This window comes from Rhipicephalus microplus, chromosome 5 (assembly GCF_043290135.1).
Source record: "Rhipicephalus microplus isolate Deutch F79 chromosome 5, USDA_Rmic, whole genome shotgun sequence".
Classification (NCBI taxonomy): Eukaryota; Metazoa; Arthropoda; class Arachnida; order Ixodida; family Ixodidae; genus Rhipicephalus; species Rhipicephalus microplus.
The window spans coordinates 30,231,054-30,245,473 of NC_134704.1; the positions used below are offsets into that span (position 1 = coordinate 30,231,054).

The 14,420-nt window shown below is 46.0% G+C and overlaps 1 protein-coding gene across 3 annotated transcripts in view; it reads right to left on the reverse strand.

Annotated features, from left to right (window-relative positions):
* Positions 1 to 14,420, reverse strand: part of LOC142817706 (uncharacterized) — a 53,893-nt gene that overhangs the window by 14,478 nt on the left and 24,995 nt on the right. For all 3 annotated transcript variants that reach the window (XM_075895113.1, XM_075895114.1, XM_075895112.1), the window contains exons 17-24: positions 14,002 to 14,043; positions 13,862 to 13,906; positions 12,818 to 12,955; positions 11,959 to 12,200; positions 7,955 to 8,073; positions 6,162 to 6,276; positions 3,970 to 4,122; positions 771 to 890 (exon numbers count right to left, since the gene is read on the reverse strand). In XM_075895113.1, coding sequence (XP_075751228.1) covers positions 771 to 890; positions 3,970 to 4,122; positions 6,162 to 6,276; positions 7,955 to 8,073; positions 11,959 to 12,200; positions 12,818 to 12,955; positions 13,862 to 13,906; positions 14,002 to 14,043 — 974 coding nt within the window. The remainder of the gene's footprint in view (positions 1 to 770; positions 891 to 3,969; positions 4,123 to 6,161; positions 6,277 to 7,954; positions 8,074 to 11,958; positions 12,201 to 12,817; positions 12,956 to 13,861; positions 13,907 to 14,001; positions 14,044 to 14,420) is intronic.

Consider the following 14,420-nt stretch of genomic DNA (forward strand, 5'->3'; position numbering starts at 1 on the left):
CAAATTATATTCATGACGTTGCGACGTAGCTTGAGTGTGCCAACGCCCGCCCACACAAAGAATCCATTGTGTACCGCCTGCCGGCGATGATTACCAAGATAGTAACCATACAATGAACCACCTTGCAGTGAACTGTAGCACAGTTTTTTTAATATTATGCGTGTTCATCACCGATTAAATTTATACCAATCGTCACCGATCATTGCCGGAGCAGCACACATAACCGTTTCGTGTGTATTGATGTCGGAAGGCGCCAACACTGTTTGCATTAGACACTTGAGAGCATATTTTAACACAGAAAGTAAATGCAGACTTGGCACTGAAGCAACAGCAGCTGTGCACCAGGCATGACGCTGTCTGGATGACACATCGATAGCACGACCGGGGAACTCGATCGTATTGCTTTCAACTCTGTCTTCACGCAACAAAGACGGTGCTATGTCCGCAATTCTACGTTCATGCAATTTTCGCACCAGTGCCAGTGATCCGCCGTGATTGCAATTCCAACTCGTCCAAATCGGTACCCAGTTAAGCTATACAGAGACGGTAAAGGGTACTAGAGTGTGGTCAACATTGGGAACACAGTTCAAAAACTGGTGTTACGTTTAAGCTCACCACAGAAACTAGTCGAATCTGGATCTTATTGCGAAGTTCGCAAACCGCTTAGCAAGTAACATACCGTCACCTCTACTTAGCCCTATATATGAACCAGCTCTTTGCGTAAAGATCACGAAAGAACCTTTCTACGCGCTATCGCATTCCTCGTCCACCTTTTCGCGAAGTGTTTCCTCTTCGTCATACGTCTGCCAGGCGTTCTGGTTTGTCCGGTAGGTGCTGAGCGCTCCGTCCACATGCACAGGCGCCTGGTAGCCTTCCTTGCTTGAGCAGACCTGCGGGAGCACGCAGGGGCGTAAATCCAAAAGAATCACCAGCGGAGACACGAATTGCACCATGGTGGCCATTTTGTTCTTTCAATATGGGTAATTGTATTTTTCTTTACATGATAGTTAGATCGTGCTTTATAGTCTTACTAAATTGTCCGAAGGCGCTGCAGCAGGGGATGCAGCCCGAAGGCGCTGCATCCCCTGCTGCAGCGCCTTCGGGCTAAGCGGGGTAATCATTGAATAAAGAATAAAGTAGAGAGAGAAAGTCAGAGAGAACAATTTTATTGAAAATGAATGCAGAACCATTCAGGCTAAATAAAAAAACGAGCGTGGGGTCAAAGCTCGAGTAATTGCATTTTCCTATTCAGCCTTTTACGATTAAATCGAGCGACTTTTGGGATTTCCGTAGTCTTATACGGCTGAGCGGTATCGAACACGCTAATAAATAATCATGAGCTTTTTAGAAAAAAAAATTGAATGCGCTATACTAATCGGCCAAGTAATTAAAGTATATGATGAAACTGAACGTAAAGGAGTGTCCCCCTTCCAGCCTAGGCACAAGGGGGGTCAGGACCCCCCCTGACCCCCTCCCTCTTGATCCACACCACTGGAAACACGCATTGGTCATGAATTGCGACTACAAACTACCTGGCATCATCATGGCACGTATCGGTGTGCTTACCACATAATCAACCTACATAAATACCCGTTAGCGCTCTTGTGGCCATTACCCGCGAGTTTGATGAGTGCCGTATTGAAAATTAGGCGCAACTAGAGGCACTCCGACGTTGGCACGCGCACATTCACGAACACAAGAAAACACGGAACACCCGACACTAACCACACTCGCATGGGTGAATGTGCGCGTACGAATGAAGGAGTGTCAAATCATGCATAATTCTCCACATGACATATTACAAACTATTGCCCAACAACAAGTACAGATATTTGCAAGTACTAATGTTACAGCGCATAGGATTCGTACCATCGTATAGACGCTCTAACAACCTTCACGCCACATCCCCCCCCCCCCCCCTCCCTAAAGTTTGGCAGATGTTACACTCTCGTAATACAACAAGGCGACATCCTTGCTGTAATCCTTTGAGGCAAGTTGAGCCGCAATGAGGTGTGCATATTATTGGTAATAAAGTGAGGCCTTTGAATGGTTTACGCGATCTCCTTTTCGTGTTGTGCATGCAATCACGTCTTCCGCTCCTCGTACATGTCTTTGTTTCGCTACTCGACAGTGCAGTACGGGATCCATTTCTATCTGCCCAGTGCTCGTACAGACGCAGAAACTCGAGCAGCAATACGCGTTTTTTTTTCCTTAGTGACATAATTCGTGGCCATCGATCTCTTACTTGCCGCTAACCAGTGACCCGTCAGCAACAGCCGACACCGCATGCTATAGTAAATACGCAAAACGCGCGAGCCCCGCTTATATGCGCAACAATTAGCGCTTGCTACTTTGCAGAGCATGCATAAAGTTTATCGAATATGTTCGTCGGCTGAGCACACGCGAGCATTTCCCATTTGCTGGAAGCTGCTTTATTTGGAGTTAATAATGAGGTTTTTAAGTATCAAGATCGCGCACTAAAATTGTCCGACCGTGTACAGGAATCACGGGCACCGTGTCTTGTTTGATCTGTGCATGACGAAATAGATTCACTCTCCTTTTGTTCAGAATGACACAAAATGACCGGCAAATTTGGAGGCGGCCTTTTTGTCTACGCAAACGCGTTGAAATCAACGCATAAACAATAAACTGAGATTTCAGGGCTACGCGAAAAACACGAGACACAGCGAGTCACAATCGGTGTGCTGTGTCTGGGAAGATCTCATAAAATAGCCCAGAATCTCGTTTATCTTCAGTGTCATTTTTTAGTTTTGGTGGAACCAATCATTCAGCTACCATCGTTGTTAGAAAAAAGAAACCGTTAGCATCATCAAAACGTTTGGTGGACGGCCTTCATACCATGCAGTTTTTATCAAACGTTACTATACAGTGAAATATGACTTCAGTGGCCCACGGGGGACACAAGTAAGGCTGTCATATTCTAATAGCTGTTATATTCTAATAGCAATAATTGCAACGCTACAGAGTGGTTTATGGTCTAAAATCTCGTTAATCAGTAAACACGCCAGTATATTATCGTGTATATTAGAGCAATAATGTCTTCACTGCAACGTAGTGATGTTTGTCGTGGTACATATAGATGTAACGAAGTACATCTATATAAAAGTACATATAGATTACGAAGTACATATAGATTACTGGAATGTTATGAAGCCTTTGGCTCTTCTGTAACACACACACACACACACACACACACACACACGCACACACACACACGCACACACACACACACACACACACGCACACGCACACGCACACGCACACACACACACACACACACACACACACACACACACACACACACACACACACACACGCGCGCGCGCGCGCGCGCACGCGTGGGCCTTACATATTTGGTAAGGCCCACGGGACGGCTTTCAGCTCTCTCATAGATAGGGCACCAAGTACTTTAAGTTGTTAACCAATTTTTCTAACCAACCCCCCTCCCCCCCCCCCCCAGCGTAATTTTTGTCTACACGTCCTCATTAAGTGTGAGGCTCACGGGACGGCTTTATGCTTTCCCATAGTAGAGTACCAAGTACTCTGAATTGTTAACCACTTTTTCTAAGCACAAAAAACCGTTTGCATCATCAAAACGTTTGGTGAACGGTCTTCATACTTCAAAAGTTACTGCAGTTGAAATGTGACTTTAGTTACGCATGGGGACCGCGAGCATGGCTGTTAAACTATAAAAGCGATAATTGTAATGCTACAGAGTAGTTTATAATTCGACTTTATGACTTGAAGAGGCTGCTCAACTTTGCAAAATGATCATATCCAAAAAGATACCGCCTTTTAAATACAGTAATGAGTAATGATTATGTATACGTATAGACACTTTAAAAAACATTGTTTTATAATCCAGACTATACCGCTTAAATGATCGAACAATTCCCGTGAAAAAACTATTATAAGAAAACCATCCTTTATTTTGGAAAGTTGACTTACGTCTCGAAAGTTGGACCATCGCTCATTCTTGCATGTCGTGTTGTCTCCTTTCCTCATCTTGTAGTTGAGGGCAGCCATGTTGAAGGAAATGCAGAGCTGCGCTGCTGTCTCATTCTCAACGTGCAGGATACGCATCCAAGCGAGGGCCGTTCGCTGAGGTTATGAGAGAGGAAGAAAGAAAGGGAACGGTGTGCACATTCGGAGAAACATCACTCCCAGAAACATGCGCATTGTTCAAGGGACTATAAAGAGAAACAATGACTTGGTTTAGATTGACAAACTGCACTCCAAAAACTCCAATGAGATATGTTTCACAATAATAAGTTCATTATTAGCGGCGAAAATCGAAGTTCTATTTTTAAATTTTGCGCCGAAATCTCCGCTCAAAACGACGAAAGTTCCAGAATGTATTTTGCATATTTTCGTGACATAGGCTCGATGAAATTTCCTGAAACTTCATATGCGAGGTCTTTGGCACCCACAGATGGCATTGTACTTAATTTTTATTGATTAGATGTTACGTAGGGTCAGGTGCACCGTCAAATTTTATGACGTCATGGTGTTTGGCACGTAAATGTCAAGGTGGCGTTTCCACCTGCATTTTCTTTTCGCGAGTTTTCTCGCTTACCAGGCTTCATACTGCTGCAAGAATAATGAAATTGTATTTCACTGATACGGGAAACATAATTTTGCTCTTAAGTGTCCCTTTATTGTGTTTGCAGGTCAAATAAAAAAGCCGCACATAGCTTGCACTATAGTGGAGCAAGGATAAAAGCACAGTGCGTGGAGCTGATTGGTTTCTAGCGGGTCCTGGTCAATATAAAGTGATGCTAGGCTTTATGAAGTGATGCCAAATGGTGCAAAGTTTCACTCGAGTCTAGCACAGTCACCTCTCGCCGTTTCGACCGTACTACACCGTGGACTACCTTAAAGGGCTCCTGAACAGCCCCTGAAAATACAAAAAAGCAGTTTTATTCTCTCCTGGCGTCTGCTATACCCTCTGCACATTTCTTAACGTCAGCAGTCTGTTCAAGTGACGTCAGAATTGGTCAATAGTGGCTCTATTGGTCAATATACGGGAGATATCTGCTGTGAATTGTTTCGTACTGTGCTCTACCATGCAGTCGCATGCACGCTCTGCCTTGTATAACGATCGTGCGAGATAAGCTGATTTCAGTTCGTTTTCTGTGTTTGTGACCGCGCAAGAGGTGATATAAGCGTATAGTCTAACCCCCGTATTCACAAACGCTCCTCGACTCGACTTTCACCCTTCACTCGACAGAGTTGAGCACTGCGCCACCGCTCGGCTGAAAATGACACTGCGCTACTCAAAAATCGCACCAGATTAACGGTGGTACGCAGTGACTTGCTGTGCCTAGAGAAGGCGCTCCCATCAGCTTTCTCAAGTGAAGGTGAAGCGTTGAGTGAAGGGACGTTCTGGAATACGGGGGTAAATGTGGCAAATTCTGATTGGCTCAACGTTTTTAGTGCGTGTTTTCTGAATTAAAGAAAAAATGGCTAGGAGGTCACGAGTCGAGTCCAGCAATCTGGCTTGGTCGAGTCCAGCAATCTGGCAGCAATCTGGCTCACGAGGGCCCGATAAGCCCTTTCCTCACCACGGTAGTGCGAAACTTCTTCCATCTCCCCATGGCTGCGTCTAGCACCGTATACCCAAGCGCCGGCTTTGTACGACGGAGTGAACGCGCAATTGGCCGTGACGTCACACGCGGTGCGGCCGAGCGGTTGCGCGCAGTATCTAGGCAGGTGGGCTGGTGGCGGAGTATACAGTTATGGGCTAGAAGCTAGCGCGCAGCTCAGCAGCTTGTTGCTAGGTGACACCCGGCGACGTCATCGCGGCGGGGAGTATGTTTTATTCGCGTTGGACCGATTACCGCCGGATTTAAAAAGCTCCACAGCTAAAATCTTTCGTTCACATTGCACGGGGAGCAGTGGGACGTCAACCATGACGTATCTGCACAGACCACATGGTAGACGAAGAAAGGGCTTAACAGCGCAAACGACAGGAGGGGATAGAATGGATGAGAACAGAGTTTCGTCCACCATGCAGCACCAACAAGCCCAATCAAGCACTTGGTTGCAGACCACGTGACACGTCCAGATGGGACGGCACGGGGGATCTCCACCGTTGCGCTATTTAGAATATGGAAGCACGCTGCAGAGGGCGTCCTTACGATTGGAACGGAGGTCGTGAGTGCGCCGTCCTCGAGGAAAGACGAGGGAAGCGAGAGCTTGCACTGACCCTGCCGCTTGATGCGGTGCGTCTCGAGGATCAAGTAGTCCGAGTACCTGCGAAGCCGGTGAAGCAAAAAGACATTAACGAAGCGATGAACAGCAACTCTGAATCTGTCAAGAAAAGTACTCTCGTAATTTATACAGTCGAAGTCACGAAATCAAACCCACGTGATGGATAATTGTGTATATCAAATAATTGTATAATTTCCCTGACCATATTTTCAACAAACACAACATTTTGAATATCGCATTACCCGTATATAAAAATCTTTTCCATATTCCATATATCCGGGTATGGCTGTAGCTGTATCTTTATCCCTTTCATTCGCAATGCTTCAGTAAGGTCAGGATGAACTTGAGAGACGTGAGAGACGTACTTATTGTGAGCCTAATTTTGTTTTTGTTTTTGATTTCGTTCAAAACGCAGCGATGGTGCATCATGTCGCGTCACTGATTGCAAAGCACTTTATCATGCTTGGGCAACCCATGGTGTAGGAAGCTCGCCAGATTGAGCTTTGGCAGTGTAAGAATGCCAGTGTAGCTATTTACCTATTACCAACTAACTTCAAGCACGCCACAAACAGAGAGAGAGAGAGAGAGAGAGAGAGAGAGAGAGAGAGAACCGGGTGTGGTGCCGAAACGTCACCACGATATAGTTTCTCTTCTTTTGTTATCGAATGTTTTCTGACGTGCGCGTTAATTTCTCATAGTGACAGTGGCAGTTGGTCTATTGAAAAATGTTCAGTAATACACAGATTGAATTAGTACATTCCTCTTCTACATTCTACCTCGTCGTGGCCCTTGCTGTAGTAAATTTGCGGGAGTGCTGCCCACAGGGTCAGGTGAGTTTGAGAGCCCTACGCTGCAGTCATTTCCGAGTTTCATACGCTATTGCTTAAAGTGCTGTGCGCTAAAATAACGATACCACAAGCTATACCATCGCGTTCAAATTTAAAAAAAAAATGTTCGCGCTATTTTCACGCCGCCAAAACAGTACAAGTTCAGAGCAGAGCTGAGGATTCACTTGATTTCTGTTGAGGCCTGGGGTGGAGCCTTGCCCAAGTCGAGGCTGCGGGTTCACCCGTCTTTGTTGGCGCTCGGTTTTTCGGTTGAGTATCGCGTAGCTGAGGATTACTTCACAATCGCTGGCGCTTCGACTTCGCTTCCCTCCTTCCGTAGGTATGCGGCTAACTACCAGCGCAAGCGTTTTCGCCATCACTTCGCTGACTCGGGCCGACTAAATAGCCCTCTAGTGGCGTTGGCGTTCCAGACGCGCATGCAGCCTGCTCGACGTCCTTTGAGGGAAAGGAAACCGTTTGTGATTTAGTGGCGCCATCTTTCAACTTATTTTGGCATGAACTTGAACTGTAGAGCCTTCTTGGGACCTATTTTGATACTCTGTGAGCGAGACACCAAGTGACGTCGAGACCATGTGGCGTAGCCAAGAGGGGCCACAATCTAGGACCACCCCCTTCCCCCTTTCCCCTCAAATGTTTTTTTTTCATCATGCGCATACGTAACTCAAAATGACCATTTGCCTGCGCGGCCACCGCTTTAGATCAAGAAGGTGGCCCCCTCCCCCCCCCCCCCTATTTCTCGAAAAAAATTTCCGCATACTACCCTGTTCGAGAGGACAGCCCTGGTCACTAAAGTGCGTCATACTAAATAGACCAGCCAAATTGGCATATCTAGAATAGAAACTTTATCCAATCGCAACACATAATGACCATACCTGGCGAGATCTTCGAGGTGCTCGGCCACGTCCTCCGCAGTCTTTTCGTGGTCCGTGACGCTAAGGCCCACCACAATGAGCAGCTTGCGCTTAACGTTCGAGAATTCGTCGTGCAGTCTCTGCGGCCAAATATGGTGGCGTAATCAGTTACGAGCAACATAGCAGGAGGCGTATGGGCACGTTTTGTTGGTGATTGTACGCTTGTGAAACGTGTTAGCCAAATTTTGACGCCCAAGTGCTTTATCCCGGGCTTTACCAAAAAAGTTACCGACGTCATGTCTGCGACATGAATGTGTTTAGAAAATTCACTGATGATTTAGAGCCCTGTTTTATACTACGAGCAAACTGTAAACCACCGAACACCATGTGTTTAGAAAAAGTGTTTAATGATTAAGATATTTCGCGCTGTACTATCAAAGAGCATAAAGATATCGCAGTACATGACACATCGTGAGAACTATCACGGCTATTAGTAAACTATAGAATATTCTCTAGTTCGCTATAATGACGGCGCACATGTCAAGCCTCCTGACCCTGCAGAACTGATCCTGTGTGCTTAGAAAAAGCGGAACGATTTAGAGTACTTGGTACTCTACTATGGGAGAGAAAAAGCCGTCCCTTGAACCTCATATTTCATGAGACATCCTGTGTCTTTAGAAGGGGGTAACAATTTAGAGTACTCGGTACTCTACTATGGGAGAGCTGAAAGCCGTCCCTTGGGAAAGAAAGTAGATAGTACTGTTACTGAAAAGTGATCGAGCCTGCCAATTGCTCCAACTGATTGAATTGTTAGGCACGACATCTTACATACCCAAACTTATGTATTCCTCAGAAATGTGATGGCAGTGTCGGTTGACTTTATTAGCATCATTTATCTTATCTGGTTTCTACTAGATTTGGCTTTAATCAAGGCATTCTAAGAGAGATTTATTCAATGCATACGGTTTTTATATGAAACTTCAAAACGCTATAGGTAAAAAAAAGATCGATTATTTGCTTATGCATTTTGGCAAAATCCATGCTAAGGGTGCTTCATTAAAGATGGTTTCAAGATTGCAAGCGTTGTGTCCCAACAAAACTTCTAGTCACCTCATTTACCAGCTCCTAAAGTCGAAACTGAAGGACGTTTTCACGTTTCTTCAACGGTACGGAAAGTCTACTATTAGTTTTTCAGATAAAAAAAACACGCGTAATGTTCAAAAGAATCTCTTACAACTTTTATGTAGCTTAAAATAACATTCATTTGAATATATTTTTGCCAAACAAAGGAAGGATACTGTAGAAAATCAGCGGGTTATTTTCTAACGCGCTTTTTTATAAGAAGAGCGTTTGAAGGCAACCCGCCGTTAAAAAATTGCCCGCAGCTTCCCTCGGGGGAACACTGAGGAAGATGCGGACCATATAATTGGTTAACGGGGTGTTAAAGTGCGATTTACTTGGGTCGATGGCTAAATTGGTTAACGTGGTTGTGAAATAGGGTGTTAAATTGCGACTTACTTGGGTCGATGGCTAAATTGGTTAACGTGGTTGTAGGAGGGGTTGTTAAATGAGTGAACACGTACACACGTATGCGAAAGGGCGGCGCTGGTCGAAGGGACGTCGATCATTGTGTTTGTGATTCGTTGGAATTCATTTCACCGCGACCTTGGACGTCGACGCGCCGTACAAACCAACCGACGAGCGGCAACTGAGCGAGCGAGCGCCGACCTTGAGTATATATACAGCACGACGGCGCATGCACTGTCAGCTGTTGAATGTTCTCGAAGCGCGACGCCACATGCGCGTCCACTGGAGAATCAGGAGAATTGTAGATGTCGAACGCGGTGTGTAGAGGAGGAAGGGTGCACAGATGGTGGAGGAGTGAAGCGCGCGCGGTGTGTAGAGGAGGAAGGGATGCACAGATGGTGGAAGAGTGGGCGACGGCGCGACGGCGCATGCGCGCGCGTCAGCTGTCGAATGTTCGAGAAGCGGTGCGGACGGCGCGGACGGCGCGGACGGCGCACTACAAGGCGCGAGTATAAGATGCTTCCGCATCTAAAATAACAACTCAGCAGTGTCGGATTTTATCCTGCATACGAACAGCCCGGGACGGCTTTAAGCTCTCCCATAGTAGAGTACCCTGTACTCTAAATCGTTACCCATTTTTTCTGACCCCCCCATCCAGGGCCTTTGTTTGTACAGTGAAAGGGTCTATACGAGAGCCCTAGGTGGGACATGCAGCTCAGATTAAATATTCTTGTCCAAGTTGCGGGTTTAGAGCAAGGAAATCTGCCGTGTAGGAGTTTGGTGGTGAGATTAAAAGTATTAAATAAATAAAACAAAATTATATAGACATATCAAGCGCACCCTGTGCAAATGTTTGCACTTTTAATTCTTAAAAGCTGCAGGTACTTTTACGAAGGCGTGAATCAATTTCACATTATGACGTTTCTTCAACGGTACGGAAAATCTCCTATTAGTTTTTCAGATAAAAAGAACGTGCGTAGTATACAAAGGAATCTCTTACAACTGCTATGTAGCTCAAAAGAACATTTATTCGAATATATTTTGCCAAATAAAGGAAAGACAGCGTTGAAAATCAGCGGGCTATTTTCTAACGCTCTTCTTATAAGAAGAACGTTAGAAAATAACCCACCGATGCTATTACAGCACAGCCCCCATATTATTTTCGGCTGTTTTTCTTGTGACCGTAGTGCCCATTCGGCCCTGCATTATTTTGTCATCCTAAGTCCCCTGTGGCTGGTCCACTTCTTTAATCTAAGTTTCGCTTCATTTCCTAATGAATTCACGTACTACTATGCTCCGACATAAGTTACAAAAAAAAAAAGATAGTGAAGATCAATGCCCCGCCGAGCCTACGAAATAAGTGTACGAAAGAGAAAATTGATATAAACGCCACCTTGTACTTACATTTGTTAATCCCATAAAGTTTGAACCACAGTAAATTTGTTGAATGTAATGTTGTATCATATTGTAGTTTGTGTTTCGGCCATAGAAGAGCACCGAGCTAGAAGAACTTTACTGTAGAGTGACAAAGAAGGTATACACGCGAGGAAAGTGACTGTACTAGCGCCGCGCAATGTGTCCACTGTTAAAACCACTCAAGGTGCTTCTCTGAACGTGAACCACTAAGCGGTTGATGGGGCTGTATCCTTTTGACCTTTTGATCGGGTGGCAGCTCACGCAACTTTAACTCGCAATGAAGCACCAACTGTACATAGTGAAAGACTACACTTCACAACTTCGGCTGCTGACCCGCAGGTCGCGGGATCAAATCCCGGCTGTGGCGGCTGCATTTCCGATGGAGGCGGAAATGTTGTAGGCCCGTGTACTCAGATTTGGGTGCACGTTAAAGAACTCCAGGTGGTCAGAATTTCCGGAGCCCTCCACTACGGCGTCTCTCATAATCAAATGGTGGTTTTGGGACGTTAAACCCCACAAATCAATCAATTGCACTTCACAACTGCCTTGATGTTAGCTACCAGTTAGGTAACCTCCAGTTGACTATATTGTTTCCACTGTCCCTACACTTCAATGCTTAGAACAATTCAGCCCCATCGTCCTCGACTGTGGGGCGAAGCCCTTTACAGAAAAGTATTAGGTGTTCACCCATTTCTTCCCCCTCTCCACACGCGTAGTGTGTCTATCACTGCATGGTATGTATCTGTAGATCTGTATCTCAGAAGGGTATCTGTCCCAAAAGGCTGTTGGTGTACTACTTTTCCTATGTTTGCGCTGCCAAGTGTACAGTGTACATAGCGTGTCTATCTGTTCATACATGGCTCGGTACGCCTTAGTAAACAATACTCTCTTCCTGGCTTGCAACGACAGAGGGCTACCCCGAGAGTAAGCGTAGAGCCTTAGCAATTTTGTGCCTGAGAAGCTTGAGACTTCAAGACGGCGTGAGCTCCCTATCAGATGCTAGGCTAAACCCGAATAGGTCGCTTTAGAGACGGTGGGTAGGTAAGGCTAGCAGTTCAGCTCAATTGCGAATCAGGGTGCACCTTGACGATGGGGAAGTAGCGCCTGGCAATGTCGGTGGACTTGACCTCCTGGTCGAGCAGCGCGATGCCGTCAAATCCTTGCAGGTTGAGCCACTCGATGGCGCTGCGCGCGAAGTGGCCCATCTTGGGAGGGTTTCGCCACAGCCGCGCGTAGAAGTCCGACAGGTGCTCGGCCGAAACACCCACCAGAAGCGGAAGCGATGTCTTGGTGCGCAGCTCCTTGAACTGATTAAAGCTTTGTTCTGAAAAGAGCACCAACCCATTAGAATCAAAGAGCTTGAGTTGGACATAATCCAATAATCGCATGACCCAGTAAGGGCCGTTCCACGCACTTCCCGCACAGCCGCAACGCACGTGCCGGGACCCCTACCGCACGCACGCGGGGGACAAGTAAGCCAATTGGCGACGCTCTTTCACCCTTCACAGCGTCGCCAATTGGCTTATTTGTTCCAAGCTTGCGTGCGGTAGGGGTCCCGGCACGTGCGTTGCGGCTGTGCGGGAAGCGCGTGAAACGGCGCTAATGGTGGGCAGCCGCACGCGGCGCGATCTGCAAATCAATTGTTTGTTTGTTTTGTTTTCTTTGCACACCAGCCGTTAATGTTGACTTCTCATGCTCAGTCTTGGAGCATTTGTAAAGAACACTAAGGGCGACATAGGTGGCCGCGAGTTCTTGGTGACACTGTGCAGTTTGCTGTGGTGTGATCTTCTCAAGAGGTCGTCTCCAACCACGTGGCTGCAGGTGACGAAGAGGTTGAAGAGGTTGAATGGGTGAATTGTGCGTGCTACCCAATAGTGTTCACTACCAGGAAACACAATGCCTTCAGTAATAACAAATGCACAGTATGATCGCAATTCTCACCATCCTCCTTCGGCATAAACCACTTGTGTTCCGAGAAGAATATCATGTCCCGGTAGATGAGGTGCGTGCAGTGCTCGGTCGGATAGTGGTCCATGTCGGTGAGCAGGTCACCCACGATGCACAACACCGCCGGCTCAGCTGCATACAACGAATAAACCTGGCCTTATCTCGAAACAAGTCTCGCGTAACGAGAAATTACTTCATGAAAACAGCAAAGAAATATGGACGCATTGCATTTAGCACCCGCCGTCGAACATCGACCATTAGAGTGTCGGAACGATTTGGATATTATGTTAAGTTTAACAATTTTATGATTTATTACGCGTGTACCCGGATCCAAAGCATAATGGTATTTCTGATTTGTAGTGTAACTTTCCGTAACTGAAACGCATTAGTCAATGGGGCGGAATATCGGCAGACGTTAACCCACAGTAAGAAATTGGTTAAAAGTCTACTTTTATCCTTTTCGGGGTCATTGTTTCGAAACTCTAAGAGGTTAAGCATGAATTCATTCTTCTTCACAATTCAAAATAACTATTTGTGTTATGTATTTGTGTAAATGTACTCTACAGCACGAATTTCCAAATTTGAGCTTTTTTTGTGTGCAGCTGGGAAAGCTTTTGAAGCATGTTAGGTCCAGAATTTGGTTCCTTCAACGTGCCATGATTTTTAACGAAAAGCTATCAAACTTCATGCTGAATAATGGTGAAGGATGCAAACCAGGTAAACAAAAAAAGAAGGGGATCCGGTAGAACATCCCCTCTATCCTGTTCCTTTCCTTTTCTCGTCTGAACCAACTAGCCAACTAGCATGAACCAACTAGCCCAACAACACATTCTAGTAATCATACTTCAGCGGATGACATGAAAAATTATTAAGTCCTATGCTATATTGTTCTTTCGATACTCGCTTCTCATTTTTTCTGCCTTTGCTCACGCTCTAAGCTTAGCGTCACGATAAATGAGTGCACTTCGCTACAGCGGACGCGAAGCTTACTGAAGTCTAGTGTCAAAACACGCTCCATCATAGAGATAGCGTACTTACTCGGTGAACTGCCAGACCTCTCTCGATTTAGATAGCGTGGAGGCGCTGTCAGGAGTAGAGAAGCAGTGATTATTTTGGCAGCACACTTCTATATCTCAGTATACTGAAACAAAATGCCGAAGGATTTTTGCGCCTCTTACGTTTCTTTCGATCTCCGTAAAATTCCTTTTCCACGTGGTGCTCTGAAAAATTGAAGAAAAGCGAAAGAGGCGCGTAATATGAATTCGAGCTTGGTGTCACGCCCACTGAAAGACATGACATGTATGTACTTTCGAGGACATAAGCGTAGACGTATCGAAAAACTGCTAAGCAAGCCGTTGACTTTGCCGTTACTATACAAGATTCAGTGATTCCTGCATGTTGCCGATGATTGCATACGAGCGGCAACATGTTGCCAAGCGGCCAAGGCATCAGCACACCATCGCGGATTGCAACATACAACTCTCGGCTGAGGAAAAAATGGGCGCGGTTGCGCCGAGCTCGATATCGTTACCGCTGCGGTATATAGGAGGAATCACTTGGCTCGTTTTTGCCGACGTGCGTGCAGTATTATCTGCTG